At 48.7% G+C, this 15,894-nt stretch overlaps 1 protein-coding gene across 1 annotated transcript in view; it reads left to right on the plus strand.

Annotated features, from left to right (window-relative positions):
* The window catches only part of ZNF423 (zinc finger protein 423), a 208,163-nt gene that overhangs the window by 54,294 nt on the left and 137,975 nt on the right, over positions 1 to 15,894 (plus strand). The window contains exon 4 of the mRNA XM_084294973.1: positions 3,253 to 3,333. Within this exon, the coding sequence (XP_084151099.1) occupies positions 3,253 to 3,333 (81 nt within the window). The remainder of the gene's footprint in view (positions 1 to 3,252; positions 3,334 to 15,894) is intronic.

The raw sequence follows: 15,894 nt of genomic DNA on the forward strand, positions 1-15,894 counted from the left end.
ACAGCTTTCCAATTGGAATCTGTCAGTAATTACGTTAGACAAAAATGTTGTGGGTTTTTTAACGTTAAAAGTTTCAGACAGGGTATTTTTCCCTCTCTTCCCGAGCGCAGGAAGATTAAAAAAGTTAAATGACTGAAGCGTGCAAAACTCCCCTGAAGATAGGCCTCTGAACCCCACCAAAGAACATGACAATTTCTGAGATAAAAATTCGTAGTGTGAGCTTTGTAATCCCACCCTAAAAATACACCATTCTCCCTAGGTTACTGTTGCATTTCCTTTTGAATTTTATGGAGGTGAGGATGGCATGAGCCTACCCTGATTTTGAATGTCCTTGTTGTGAAGTGAGAACGAGCACAGAGCGTTGGTGTGAGCAATCGCAGCGCATCTTGCCATTGCCCAGCTCCTCGTGCATGGCCGGTGGTAGCAGCAGGCACCCTGCACAGCGTGTTATCTGATTTATGGGGGCAGCAAAAAGCCTTTGATTTTTGCCGAAGATTAAATAAAATCTTAGGAGGGCGAGTGCAGAAAATGTTCATATATATTTAAATCAGGAGTTCTCACCCTTCCTAGAGTTAAATACGCTGCCAGCATTTTTTCCTCCGCACCCATCTAAGACATTTTTAGCCAGTTCAGTTCCCATTTCGGCTGGCAGGGGGGTTAGCTTCTCCTCTGGTGCAACATTATCCTGTCCTCATTCCCACGAATGCGTGTTCCTCCCTGGCCACTTAATTTGTTTGGTAATGAGTCCACATTATGTTCTCCTTTTTGGGCATCATTAAAGCTGTGCCCAGCCGAGAAAGGCCAGAGGAATTGCCCAGGGCGAGTGTGCAAACGGGGCTGTGGGGGCTCTGCCGCCCACCCCGAGCATCCTCCTCTGCCCCAGCTGGATGCAGCATCGCCAGGGCTGCTTGCTCTGCGCTCTCAGTTAAACACTGCCTGGGATGCCCACTTGAAAGTACAAAACCAGAAAACTTACTGCTCGCAGGGTCGTTTTTTGGCCAGCTGACAACCACTGGATTGCCCTGCGATGTCTGTGAACAAAATTCATATTTTGATGTAGGGTAGTAAGCAGGAAAATGCTGTTGAATAGAAAAATCCTTGTTTGCCAGGCTGCAAGGCGAGGTGTGCAGCCCAGGGGATGGGGACAGGTCCCTGCAGTGCCAGGCGGGAGGATAGGGCACTGCTGCTGCTCAGTGAAAGAGAGGCCTGTTTTTTTCACGAGGCAAAGGTCCATAAAAACACAGCAACCTAGAGGTCCGTGTCTGTACAGTTGATATTTTCACACCTCAGTTTTTATTTACCCTCAGCGTAGTGTCTGTTAATGACAGTAAGAAAAATAAATTCTATTTTTGGGACCTATCAAAATAATTTGTGAGTATTCCCCTTGCTAATTTTTGATTGCAGGTAGCATAACTTCATCATCTTTTACTGTCTTGACATGTGCTGATGATTTACAAAGACATTTTGTCATAAAAAGGCACCATATAATCATCTGCATATACACGGAATAGGTGCTGATTATCTCCACGTGAGGAAATCCTTGTTCCAGAATAAGAGTGCCTGTTTTCCATTTGTTTTAGTGTAGTGTCCTGAAGTGATTTAATGCCGAGGGAAGGGTTGCACTCATCTGTTCGGGAATGAGAATGTTTCCATGAAGGCAGTCTGGAATATTGTTGGATATTTACACGTCTTGCCACGAGGAAAAAAAGTTTTCAAGTTCAGACCCACCAATTGTCCAATAACCATGAGAATTTTTGGTCTAAGAATGCAAATTACACGTGTTTGCTCAGCTCACCTGGAAAGACTTGCCCCCACCAGAGTGAGAACCTAAGAGAGCGCTAGGAAATGTGGTGTGTTTAACGATGTTACCCCACCAAATGGGCTGTGTCCTGAGTTGCCCTGCTCTCCTTTAGTCTCTAATGCCTGCCCGACACCTCTGAGGCTGTAACACAGTGCCTGACCTCTGGGCAAGCTAGAGTTTCATGTCTTAATCTGAAGCAGGGTGTTCAATCGTGTCTACATGGCTCCAGATCAATGCAGGTAATATTTGTAGTGATAATATCACCAGGCTGATAACACAACGTAACTAATGACTTCCTTTGGGAGGCTGAAGTTAGGAAGGTATTGTAGCTCTGGAGTGTTGCAGGATTATAAGAGCTCACTCCAAAGAATAGGATAAACCATCTATTTCACTGGAATCCCTTAGAAATTCATTACAGCGGGCTGAAGTTATAATACAGTTTGAACGCAGCTTCTTTGACATGTAAGGAAGTAACAAACAGCCGTTTCCCCCCTCGCTTTTTCATGTATTTCAGACTTGTTTCTTGGAGGACAAAACACCGCTGAAATCTAGACATCTCTCGTAGCGTAAGCGCATGGCATCCCTTCGGATGCCGGCCCGGTGGAGGTGCTCTCCTGACAGAATTAGGTGCCTCTCGTGCCTTTTGCTCGTGGTGGATGTCTGTGACGGCAGGCTGGGGGCTTCCAGTGCCGATGGGGATGTGAAAAGGGCCCCCACGGGGCAGCGCGTGCTGAATGAGCAGCGCGTTTCCTCCCCAGCTCACGGCTTCCCAGCTCGGCCCCACGCGAGCGCTCCTTAAACAGCCAGAGAGCACCTTTAAAAATGCCCTGAGAACACACAGACACCTGGCGCATGCGCTGCGTGTGTTGAGCTTTTACAATGAATTTAAAAAGTCACTCACGTCCTGCGTCCCCTTAACTTGAGAAGACTCAGGCGTGGCCATCTCATGCAGTCCTTTTTGTAGGTTTTTTGCACGCTGCCGTTAGTGCAGGTGTTACGACACAGTGCCCCAGCAGTACTGGCAAGAGGAGAGGCTCACATGTGCATTTACAAGTGCAAGTGTCCTCTGGCCAGCACCGGGGGCTGCATGCATCAGGCAGCTGTTCTGCAGTACCTCACTGCCTGGTGCCTGGTGCTGGGTTGGGTATTGCCTGATGAGAAGTGGCTAAAAAGCCCCAAGACTTGTCATTTGTATGTGCATGTTAGTCCACATGTGCCAGTCTGGTTTTAGCTCCCGTTCTTATCATGTTGGTTTTGATTCCTCCATCCATGCCTGCCCTTTCCCCCTGCTGGGCCAGTGTAGCCTCCCATAAACTTGTTCCTTCGGTTTCCCAAGCAAATGTAGGGTGTTGTAAAGCGAGTTAGCGCATCAGTGAACTGGACAGAAGTAGGTTACGTTGGGGTCTCTGAGCATTTCATGAGGTCCTCTTCTGTTGTTGATAACTTTACAGGTTGTCTGTTTCAAACAGCAGCAGAGCTATATATGGATATTGCCAGCTGGGAAGCGGCTGATTTTTCTAAACTACTGTACGGTAGGAACTAGTTTATAATTAAAGTCTTGCAGTTGCTCCTGTTAAATGCCCTGTAACTTGTACACTAGGCTTGCGTTAGAAACGAGGTATTGTAACTGTTTTGTGCTAGTGTATAATTTTGCATTTTCTTGTATTTCACCTGCTGAATTATAATTGCCATGCAACTGTATATGCAGGGTGCTCACCCAGAAACCGTACACGGCAGCTTGCCAACAAGTGGCCGCGTCTCAGTGATGTTTTTGTCAGGTAGTACTTTGTACTTTGCACTGACAAAGATGGACTTCTTGCACGTATTTCCCAAATTAACCCTTCCCCAAATTATAATCTCGTTGCACCTGATTGGCAAGTTGGAGGTTTTCAGTTGCTTTGCTGCTGATGTTGTTGCTTTTTTAAAGTAATGAATTGACTGATCATCCTCCACAAAAGATACTGAAATACAGTTGTGAAAAAAGCAGTGTGGAAACTTAATTATACACCTAGTTTATACAGCTGTGGCTCTAATGACCTACTGGCCCTAATCACTGTGTTGTGGCTTGGTCTGAGTGCTCCTGTCCTTGCCAGAATTCTGCTCCTCTCTCTTAACATGACTAGTGTTTTGATCTAAAAAAAATAATAAAAAAAATAACATTTCCTTTTTTGTTCTTTTCTACATTGTCATGCTGAAATGCAAGTTTCCTTCTTTCCAGAGGTCACGGCAGTGTTTTCAGAATTGGCACCAGAAACGCTCCGCAGTATCACAGACTGTAAAAGCACGGATGTTCCCTGGCACCCTCAGTTCTCGCTGCCTGGCTCTGGCAGCGGGCACTGCGGCAGGCTTCTTGCTGTCGGTCCCCCGAGGGGCAGTGACCGCAGGCTCCTTTTCTTGTTTCATGCCAGGCCTCACCTCGCGGGGCTCACATTTGTCCCGCTGGTCGGCGTTTGTGCCCGTCGGGGCTGAGAGCCGGGCTGTCTGTGCGGGTGCAGGGCGCTGTGTGTTTGTCGTGCAGCAGGTGAGGCGCGTTCCCGTAGCTCAACCTGGAGCTGAAGCCACGCAGGAGCGCGGTGCGGAGCGTGATGGCGCGCGGGGCACATGGTGACCTTGGAGGATGAGGTAGCTTCGTCGCAGGGCCGCATGCAGCAGTGTTTTCATGGGCACTGACTGCAGTGCGTGTGCTCGTGGAGGCTGCGGGAGGCGGCCGATTCCCCAGCGGGCCGGCGGCGGCCCTGCTGGGTGAGGGTGGCGAGGCCCTGCTCTGCCTCTGCTACTGCAGGCTGGCGCTCGGTGCTTGCGCTGCGTCTGGTTCTGGGCTTTACAAGCACGCCGTGCCTCTGAGGGCTTGCAGTGGCTGGTGGGGGGCGGCATGAATTTGAAACAAAGCTCACTGGCCATAAACACCGAGCCCGGGATTTGCTCTGCGGCCTCGCGGAGCCTCTCCCGTGCCGAGCGCGGTGGCAGCGGGCGGCAGGCCCCGCCGCGAGGCCCGGTTGGTGTGCTGGCAGATAAGAGCCTGCCAGGGCGCCGGCGCCGCCCCCTGCAATCGCCACGGCCACCTTTGTGCCCGGGCCCCTGGGGACGGTGGCACGGGCGGCAGCACCAGGCTCTGCGCACGCAGATAGGAGCGGTGCCAGCGCGGCTGCGGGAGCCGGGGCTGAGCGAAACCAGAGCCCCGTGGGGAGGGAGGCACGGGCTGCAGCTACCCCTCTGCAGCCTGCACGTAGCCCGCAGTCATCGCGCAGGGCACGGCCGCGTGCTTTGAGGCTGTACAAATATTTCTCAGCTAAGATGATGTCTTTCCTCAAGCAGCATATGTTTTTCGCATAGGAAGAACATTTTCCCTGTCATTTTTAAACATATGGCCCAGTGAGGAGCTGAGGATGACATGTTAGCATGGTCGTATCAGCAAGGGACTGTTTCATCCTTGCTACTTTAATTGAGTTTTGCTTTTTTCTTTATCATCTACTTTTATCTAGCTCAAAAATGAGCCTGCAAAGCGAGTGTGGGTACCCCTGGAATTGCGGGGCCGCCAGGCCTGTCTCGCTGTGGCGCTGCACCCGCTGCCTTGTCGCAGCTCGGGTTTTCACTGGCTCTGTGTGGGGCAGGTCTGTTTCTCGGCATTGTAGGAATGCAAGGAAATAAGAAACAGCTCTGAAGAGGAGGGAGAGGTGGCAGCAGGAAGGTGCCTTTCAGGGCTGGACCCTGCTGAGCTTGCAGGGGTGGCTGTGCCCACAGAGGAGGGTCCTGCTGCCGCCAGCAGCCCCCTGCGCTTGGTGACTGTAGAGAAATGTGGGAGAGGGTTCTGCTCCTTGTTTTTTAAGCAAGCTGAATGACTGTCCCAGTCCCTGGGAGGGAGGGATGCTGCAGCCTCTCAGGAGAGCAGCCTGGAGCCTCAGTAGTTCCCTCAGTCCCTCAGGGGCTGGTGTTTGTAACTCCGTGTGTGACGGAGCTCCATCACCGGGGAGTCACCGGCCCGAATGTCAAGCATGGGGCTTGGGAAGGTCTGAGGAGCCTGCGAGGAGGCTCCAGGTCCATGTTTGCAGTCCCCTTACTGGTACCTCCTGCACCTTGACCCAGAGCTAGAGCCTGAGGCACATGGTGCAGCATCACTGGCAGGGCAGTGAGCGTGTAAGGCACCTCCTTCACCGCCAGTGCTCGGGATATGGTCACGTTTGCCTGCTGGTCTCAGTGTCCGAGCGCGAGGGGACGCATTGCACCGCTGCTGGGGTGGGGGCCGGGCAGGCAGAAAGGTGGTGGCCGGCCTTTCAGAGGGAAACTAATTAAGGCTTAAATGTTAGGAAAAAGCAACCAGCAGTGCATTTCAGGCACTCATCACAGAACATAATTTTGCTGTTGGAAGTAGTGGGATAAAAACAAGTCTGTCTAATGCTGATTTATTTGAATTTAGAGAATATAATTAAAAAAAAAATGAATGAAAAATAAAGGGAGTGTGCATACAAACACTGTCAAGAATTTCTTTTTTTTTTTTTCCTAAACAAGCTCTAGAAAAAATCCCTGCAGAAGTTCTGTAGTGCATATTTGAATGCTTTTGTTGTAGCCTCATTAAACTTGGCTTGTCTGCAGATACAGCTGGCATGTTATTAACTGTGCTCCAGGCTTGGGGAAGCCAGTAAGCAGCCTCCACCCCCCGGTGCCGGCTGGCTTTAGGGAAACGTGCCAGCATGGGTTGGTCCTCTTCAGCTGGCTGGCTTTGGGAGCGCTCGCTGGAGCATCCCCGCGTGGCCTCTGGGTCGGGGAGCCCAGGGCTCAGCCTGCCTCCCGCGCCGACCCGAGCGAGGGCTGCGCCGTGTCCCCGTGCCGGCCAGCAGCCCGCCGCCACGCACCGCAGCGCTGCCTCGCGAGCAGGATGGATCCGCCAAGGTACGTGGCCTCCCGTGGACACGCTCGCCCGGGTGCCTGCATCCTCCGTAGGGCTCTTGCGCCTTTCTGTAGCGTGGGCTGGCAAGAAGCAAGTCAGTGATCGTCTGCCAGATAGTTCCTCTGTTCTGAACGAACTCGTTGTTGGACTGAACTAGTCTGATAAATTGAATAAGGGAAATATTTTCCCTGCACCTGCTGGAGAGGCTGTTGCTCTCCAAGCTGCGTTTGCACATCAATAGACCTCCACCAGAGGTCTAAGCAGCTTCTGACTTTCTCCAAAACTTTGGCAACAAGCACATGCCTCTTGAATGCTGTCTCATTTAAGTAATTGTAGTGTTTTGTTTGTTTGGTTGGTTGGTTTTAATAATAAGGTGACTTTTAAAAGTAGATTTCATAATCTCATTAAATTCAGAATTGTGAAAAAATCATCAATAGAAATTTTAATTAAATAATGTATATAAAATGTAGAGAATGTTAATCAAACTTCATGTTTAATACAACCAGTTTTCATTGCCTTAGCTAATGAAAAAAAAAGTGATTTAGAGTTTTCAAGGCACCTGGTCTGTTCATGCTAAATACCTCCTATGGCATTTGAGCTCTTCAGAATCTTTAAAACATTTGGTGTAGCGACTCCTTTCTCTGACACAAGAAGTACCAACTTTATTTTTATCTTCAGGGAGTTAAGAAGTCAATCTATTTCGGCTAAAGTTTTGCCTGTTACCAGGAGGAGCATTCTCTCCTTCCATCCCCTACCTCTTGCTGATACAAGATTTGTGTTGTCTCTGGGAACTGATGTTGCTGATAATTAAAAGGATTAATTTTTAGTCTGTGCAGCTCCCCATTGGGCATCCTCTGAAAATGCAGAAGCCTTGCGTCAACATGAGGGGAACAAGAGGTCGGGGTTTGGAGGAGATTTCGAGCCTTTCCCCCTTAGCAGCCTGGCTTATTTTGGATGAAAATGACTGTAACTTTGGCGTCACCAATTTGTCCAATAACATGCATGAAATCAGTGCTAGAGCCAAGGTCTGTAATCCAGGTGGGTTTTGTTGCTGGCGACACCTATATCGCAGCGGGTGAGCTCCCTCCTCCTCTTGCAGGCACCAGGTTTTTGGCATGTGGTCCATCTGTTCTTTAGGCTTCCTTGAAAATCTTTCTCAGCATAATGGTGAAAGACTTTTTGGCTCCTCCTTATGTTGCTACTCAATTACTGTTAGCCTTGCGGAGGAGGACATAAGGAAAGGCTGAAGAGGCCCATCACTTTTCTCTTCTCCAGGGAATCTGTTACATTAAACATTTGAATAGATTTTTGAACGTAATTCCCAGTCATTTCCTCCACAGTGAACTCAGTTCACTTGTGCAGACTTTGTACTTAATGATATCTCCTAAAATAAATGAGATTTGATATAACTTATATTAAATGGTCTTTTTAGAAATCTACATCTAGTAATTATTCATTAGAAAATTAGGAGAGATGGACAGAAGTAGAATATATTCTGTTTATGACCTTGCAGTCTGCAGAAACACAAATATAAACACCTGCATTCATTTTCCCTGAGCACAAGTGCATGCGGGTGATCTGCTGGGCTCCGAGAGTCATCTAACCAGATCTGAGTGCATTCAACCCATATCAACAAGCCGTAGCAACCAACCAAGCCCACGCCAGCTAAAAAGCCAGCACGCCTTCAGGGCAGTTGCAGGTCAGATTGCATTCTGTCTCCTCGCCATGGGGGACTTTGCTTTTGTGAGCACTTCTGGTTCTCCTCGGGGTGACTGCTCTCCCCTGTCCCTGCTGCCTGCGCTGCTCTCCCCATGGTCCCTCCTCTCAGGCTGTTCCCTTGGTTTCATTGCACTGCTCCTTGCTGGACTTTGACCATTGCACATCAGGCTTATGGCACCGTCCTCCCTGATGCTCTGCTGGCACTCGCCCTGTCCTGGCCCCACGTGTAACCCAGTCACTTCCACGTCTGAGCTTTCAGACCCGCACAGCTCATACGCTTCTGCTACACCTCACCGCGTTGCTGATTTCCCTTCTCTCTGTGCTGTCCCTTCCCTGGGCTCTCAGTGCTCACAGGGCTGTCCTCACGCTGCCCCATGGGAACCAGCACCTGCAGAGCTCCCCCAGGTGCTGTGAGCACCCATCGGAGCTGGGGGCACTTTGGAGGTGCTCCCATTGAGGTTCAAAGAGCTAAAGCCGTATGCCGTAGTCAAATCCTTGTTTACAAAACCCAGTGAATTTTCCAATTTGCATTCAGACTGCATCCAGCCCCAACCTGGAGAGCTGCTTGATCTCACCTTACAGCCCTGTCACTGTGCTTGCCGTGTTTTGTTTTACAAGAGCTCTTTCAGGCAGGAACTGTATCCCACTAGATACTGTGACGGTGCCGCGTAGCTGCAGATGGTGTCCCTTGCTGCACGGAGGATGAACGGTCATCGTTAGGATGCTCGCAGTGTTGTTGCTTTCCTCTCACACACAAAAACACTTTTAAACCAAAATTTAAAACAAACAAAACTCAACAATGAATGAAAGTGAGTAGGATTTTTTTCTCTCACAGATTAAATGAGAGAATATTGAGTTTTCTGGCTGCCCGTTTATCCTCCAGACATGCAAGCACCAGGAGGGAAGAGGCTCCTTCTCTCTGCCACTATACCTATTTCTGACATACCAAATGCTCCGCCGTACTTTAACCAGTTCAGTTTTGAAGATCTGACCAGCTAAAACTGGCTGCTCAGAAGACAACATCATTGCCTTGGGGGAGCCTTCAGTGCAAGAGCTGGGGAGAGGCGGTGGTCGCAGCACGCTGGGGTCGCAGCGAGCTGGGAGAAGCGCGACGTGCGGGGCTCAGCGAGTGACAGGCTCGGCTTCGGGGAGCTCGGCCACGCGGCGAGGGGGAGGAGGACGGGGAGAAAAAATGATTTGTGAACTTGCCCCTTCTGAGATAGCAAATGCTCCTCTCCCGGTGACCAGGAGCATTGCTGAGCAGCCGGCAGCTGCACGCGAGTCGTCTTCTGCTGTCAGCGAGTGTCACCGCAGAAACCTCAGCAGCTGCAAGGAGCCACTACACGTACGCAGGGGATAGAGGAGGCTCCAGGATCGAAACGCCCTGGTGTGTGGGCTGCTCGGGATTTTTCTCCGAGGAAGAAGATATCCACAAATGTTTTAAATTAGGCTATCCTTGATGGTTCTGGTGGTATGGAGCCCGACCAAAATTTGGGGGGAAAAATAAGTTACTCTGTTAAAGTAGACATGAAAAAAAATGAAGGGCTTAACTTTTGTCCTGAGGGTGATAAAACAGCACCACACAGCTGAAAATCAATCTGACCTTCACCCACGTGATGCTGTTGTCTCAGTCTGTCTTTCATTTCCTTTGGTTGAGTGAAGGCCATGGCATTCAGGAGGGAGAAAAGCCAGAGGGAGGTGGGGAGAATCCTGTTTTCTCTGGAAAGGCTCCGGTGCTTGCATAAGTTGACTCCATAAAGAGTTGCGGTAAAACTTCAGATTATTTCATTAAATTAAAAAAAAAAGAGAAAACAACAACAAAAAAAACTTCTTCTCTTAATAGCCAGGAATCACATTAAGGTAAAGCAGATATTTACTGAAAAACAAACAAACAAACAAACATAACTGTTTGTAAAACATTCTGTTTTAATTAAATATAGAATTAGTCAATGATGGTATTTTGGAATGAAGGCTGCATGCAGCAACAGGAAACCTGCACATTCATTTAAAAACAGAAATTTGTACCCAAAGGGGAGAAAAAAGGCCAATTATTTTTTCCAGAGAAATTTTAACATTCTGTGTTGCAGGCTTTGTCCAAACAAAGCCAATGTACCACTTACACGGGCATTTACATATACATCAATAAACCAACAGTTCGGGCTGGTGTATAAGCGGTTGTATTGATTTCCAAAATGCAGGTACAATTGCAGTCGGTGAAATATTCATTTTGTACAACATCCTTCAGCAAGTGGTACGGGCAGACACTTTCCCCCCTCATTTCCCCAAAGATGTAGAATCAATTAGTAAATGGGTAAAATTCTGTGCAGAATTTAATTCTACAGAAACAACACCAACAAAGGAGAAAATGAAGTACAAAAGTGCTTTTTTTTTTTCTTTTTTTTTTTTTTTTGCTTTTTGTTTGTTTGTTTGGTGGTGGTGATGGTGGTGGAGGGCGTTACATCTGGAGAGCCATTAAAAGTGCAGTTTATAGCTGTTCATCCAGCCCCCTGCTTCTTCCATCCTCACTGAATTTAAACGCAACCCAGAGCCAGATGATTTCTGTTGGAGAATAGCAAATTTCCCACACAGGTTTTACAAAACTAAGATTGCTATGAACTCTGTAAAATTACTTTTTTTTTTCTATTTCGTCATATGCAGATAGTGTCATTTCATGCCATAGTCATGAATTCCTGTGTTGCTCTATATTTGTGTGTTATATATCCCATGGCTGCTGTAGCATGGAGAGAGTGAGGGACACCTGCCATTGCTTTGTTCAGTGGATGTTGCTTGTTTTAGGCAGCTCAGTAAGAAATGTCAACTTCTCGTTAAAAAGATAAAGACAGAGATTGGATTTAGCTGGAGAGATTAATCCCTGCTTCGTAAAGGTTAAGAATTAAACAATTTGTTCATTAATCTATTTGGGATGTTGGAGATGAATTTATGACTACAGCTTATTATTTAAGTGTGGTTTGTCGGATGTGCCAACAGGCATGGACACGGTCCTTTGCTACTACTGTACATGTTATAAAAAAAAAAAAAAAAGAACAGGCAATTTAAAAGATGTTGGGACCTCTTCCTGGCGAGCTCTGCTAAAGTCTCCCTGTGATATGCCAAAATGCTATTTGCATAAATGTAGGATTTAATAAGTTATCATTCTGATTAACGCCATTAACTGCTTAACTACTGTAGAAATTGGCTTCCAAAGTTGCTTCATGGTAGCTGTTGCTCTCAACGTCATTCCATTTGCTGTCTCACTGGGGATAATGGTATGCAAGGGAAAGCAAGAAGGTCAAGGATCTTTTTGTTTAGTCTCTTTGCACATTAAAAGTTCTATTATGTGTTTGTATTGCATGTGGTTTCCAGTCTGTTGGCTACAGAGCTTTCAAAATCCATTGATGATGAGTTTGTGAAGCTAAATATATCTTGTGGGCTGTGACTACCAAGCTATCGTTGTGTGTAGCAGGCAGGGCCAATATTTAACAAGTGTTTTCAGCACGAGGAGTTTCGAAACCAAGTCGAATGCTCTTACAAAAGGGTTAACAGATAGACTAACACAGAAGAGGACAGCAAACGCGCACACCTTGCTCTGTGGTGACGGTGGGGTGTTTGGAGCGATGCTTTTGGTGCTATTTATGGGGAAGTGTATCTGGGCTTGGGGTTTCTATGTTTTTCTTTTTCTAGGGGCGGAGGCGGGCTGTGGTATTGTTGTGAATGACACAGCCACCGCAACGGGCAGCGGGGCTGGAAAAAGCGCTGCCCTCTCAGCCATCCCTCTCCCTGCCCCAGCAATGCGGAGGTGCAGCCCCACGTTGGGGGCTCCCCGCGGGCCCTGCCCCACGCACCCCACGGCCGGGACCCCCAGCACGTCCCCGCTGCTCCGCGCCCTGCAGCCAGGAGGCCTCCTGGAAACCAGCTTCAGCTGCCCTGGGGCTGGCAGTAGCCTTAGTGGATTTCCTTTGGGTGTTGAACAGCCGTGCTCACGTCCTTGTGGTGTGCAAACTCGTGGCCATAGATGTGGGAGCAGCTGCTCCTGGCTCGGGCTGGGTGCACACTCGGGCAGATGTCACCGCCTCCTTCCCAGGCGTAAGCACGAGATACCCGTTCTCTTCTAAGCTGAAAGCAGAGATTTATTTATTTTTTCCCAAACAATTCATGTTCTGACTGCATGAGTACCTTCACACCTGTCAGTTGCACTCGGTGTGCTCATTCCCCAGGGTTACCTGGCATCTGGGAGATCCTGCCTCGGTGCAGCCTGATCCCTGCCGCAGCGGATACCCGCGATGTTTTGGGTGGAAATGCACTTACACCAGCACACATCATCTGCTGCATCGCTCTGTTCTGCTCCGCTATATTCCTGCTTTTGTAACATTTGGGTTGAACCCCCCTCCCGGGCTGTTCCGGGAGCACTGCAGCTATCTGCAAGCTGTCCTGCTTTTCGCCGTGGTGCTGGTAAGCTCAAAAACATCTGCAGGCAGCGTCAGTCCAGCTCGCTATTCTTCAGAGGATATTTGCAAAGTTTCATAAGGCTTGGACCCATACCCACACCCATCCTACATGCAGCGTCTACAGATTTATCCCCGAGAGCCTCTTACAGCTTTGTTTGTATTACTATCTAGAGCTATCCCACTGCCGAAATCCTCAGGAGAGAGAAGTGGTCAAGAGTACTTAGAAACATCTGTTAAAAATTCAGACAAACACTGCACTGTCACTAGAAGCTGTTGGGAGAGGGGCGAACAAAATTCATCATGTGGTGCTGCAGGAGAAAGGGACATTTTTTTGTTCCTTCTCTTTTCCTTGAAAATCAATAGTTTGGTCAGTAAACATAGGAAAATGCCCCTGCAGAGCCTGCTTGGGGCGGAGAGCTGCTCTGCACAAAGTCACAGACTCACTCGAGAGCCAAGCCTCGCAGCCTTACGGGAGCGCTGCTGCAGCGCTCGCGTTTGATTCATCGCACGCCTTCTGCTTGTTTCAAGGAACCCAGCATTAATTGTGTGGGCCTGGAAAGTGGTGACATTAGGAGACAAAGTGACTTCGCTGTGACTTTTCTTTTGCTCGCCATGCTCAGACAAAAGGGGAGAAGTTCTAACGAGAGATCAGTTGCACGCTGCTCGGTGCGTGGCTGCGCGCTGGGTTCAGCGAGTACTTGAGAAATGTTGGCGTTTGTCCCTGATGATGCATCATGAAGTTACAGGCAATTTGGCAGAAAGCAGCCCCGAGTTTTGCCGGGCTCCCTGTGAAGTTGTGTTTCTCCACCCCGGTGGTGCAGCTCGGGCCCTGCTCCCCGTGGGGTCTCAGCCCCGTCCCCATCCCCATCGCGCCCGGCTCTGCGCTTCGCCTTTCCTCCGAGAGGCACAAACCGGGGGCTCTGCCCTACCGACCCGGGGCACATTCACTGATCTCAGAGAAACTCAATTTCTGTAAGAGAAACTCAATTTCTCCGAGCCCTCTATCCCCAGTCCGGGGTGATTGAAAAGTTAATAGGAAGGGACAAACAGTTAAGGCGTATGACAGGCAATATGATCACGTAAACCTTGTTTCTTAGGATGCCGGGCTGACAAAAATGAACCCGGTGCTCCTGAGAATAAATGAGTCACTTCAGATTGAGACTTGATGGACAAAGTTGGCTTTGTTATCACTCTGCAGGTAGCGAGGGGACAGGGTTAGGGAGAATTTTCAGAAACATAGGCAAGGCATTATTAGAGGGGTAAAGTTTCCTCTGCCACGCATCCCCCGTAGCGGAGCCAGCATCACCCTGGTCCTCCTCCTTTTAGGAGCCTTTTGAGGAAAAGTCTCTGGTGACAGGAACATCTCTCAGGTCTTTTCATCCGTGAGCTGCCAGGTGAAAGAATGGGGCTAGAGAACAAAAGATGTTCTGATACTGCAGACAAGCTTTTGTAGGATCTGCCACGTCAGCTGTCTCTTATAAGGTCTGCTGTATTTTCTGTTGATGGTGCTCTTCCCTGGAGGATTTCCCCACACCTGGGAATGCCTGCCATAACCCGCACTGATATTTTCCTCAATGCCTTTCATTTCTGCATACAGATGGAGCTGGGATATCACACGCCGTCCTTGCCCTTATTCTGTTCTGCTCCTTGGCAGCCCCAGCTTTCCTGGCGCCGAGCTTTCATCCCACCTCCCTCTCAACCTTTTCCAGGAGGGGCTTTGCAATTATTTATAAGCTAGCTTGTCCTGTTTTCTGACATTTTCAGCGTAGTCTGTGCAAGAGGAGCTAAGTATATATTCCCTGGCTTTACAGGGAACAGGCGACTTAAAATAAACGTTGCTGGCCTGTGTTAGCAAGATGCTCTCAGATTTTTGTTTTGTTTTGTTTTTTATTGGAGGTGAGGAACCCTCCCTTTAACATCAGTGGTCTTGGGGTGGAAAAAATCCTCGTGGCCTGTAACCCCCTCTCGCCTTTGCTGCGTTTGGAGATCTGGAAGGGCAGGCAGCCAACTTGCTTGCCTGCTCGTCAAGGGGAGGCTGCCTGTCCTGCCTATCCTGCATTTCCCCCGCCATCCTGAAGCGGGTTTTCTTTCTCCTTCCTCCTACCACGTGCCAGAATAAGAAGCACCCTGTGATTTACCACCTTCTTCTGCTCATCGTGTGCTGAGGCTCGAAATTTTCCAAAATACATCATGGTAAAGAGGCAAAGCTTTAATGATTTGGGCATCATAGCTCCTCTAGAGGCATCTTTAGATTCTCTGAATGAAATAAACATCTATTTGAGCTGAAGAGCAGCATTTTCTCATTTTGCTGCTGCAAATAGGTGGGAGGAGTGACTAACTGCTTCTCTGGAAATAGTGAAGTGGACAGGCTTGTCTGCTGCCCAGGGCTACAAGCTGGATGCTGCGCTTACCCATTCACCCCATCTTCGGCCGCATCGATGCTTTGCTCACTTACACGCATTGCATTGGGGTGACAGAATTATGGGCCTCCCGGCTGCCTTCTCTTCTGAAGGTAACTCTAAATACAGTCTCTCCTATGGGGAGATGTACTCCATCCTCCGCTGCTGTGCACACGGAAATCACATTTCTTTTGCTTTTGACCAACCTCGGTTAAAAAACGATGCTGGCAGCTGAATCTCACTTTGAGTTTTTCATTAGAACTGTTCAAAGCAAAATACAGGGTGGAGGATCTGATGTGAGCCAAAACTAACCTCCCCGTTCCTGCCAGTGAGGCCGTATTGCCAAATTTCACACAGCCGTGTTCTCTAGCACCTCCTTTGAACACGAGTGTGGTTCTGGAGGCTGTTTTGAAGCTCCCACTTGAAACACTCTCTGTGAGCTAGCGGAGCATTTTCTGGCACTTAAGCTTCTGTATCTGGTGGCTGTTTGTTCTGCATAGAGCAATGAGTCATGGTTTGCTAGAGGAGAAAAAAAGGGATTTCTTAGAAAATCCTTCAGAACAGCGAAGATTGTTTTTCAGCTGGAAATGCTGTTGGTGTCTGTGGCGAAATTGGTGTGGCAAGTCACCTCTGCAGTGCTTCTAA

Source organism: Netta rufina, assembly GCF_964035555.1.
Source record: "Netta rufina genome assembly, chromosome: 13".
In the NCBI taxonomy this organism is placed as follows: Eukaryota; Metazoa; Chordata; class Aves; order Anseriformes; family Anatidae; genus Netta; species Netta rufina.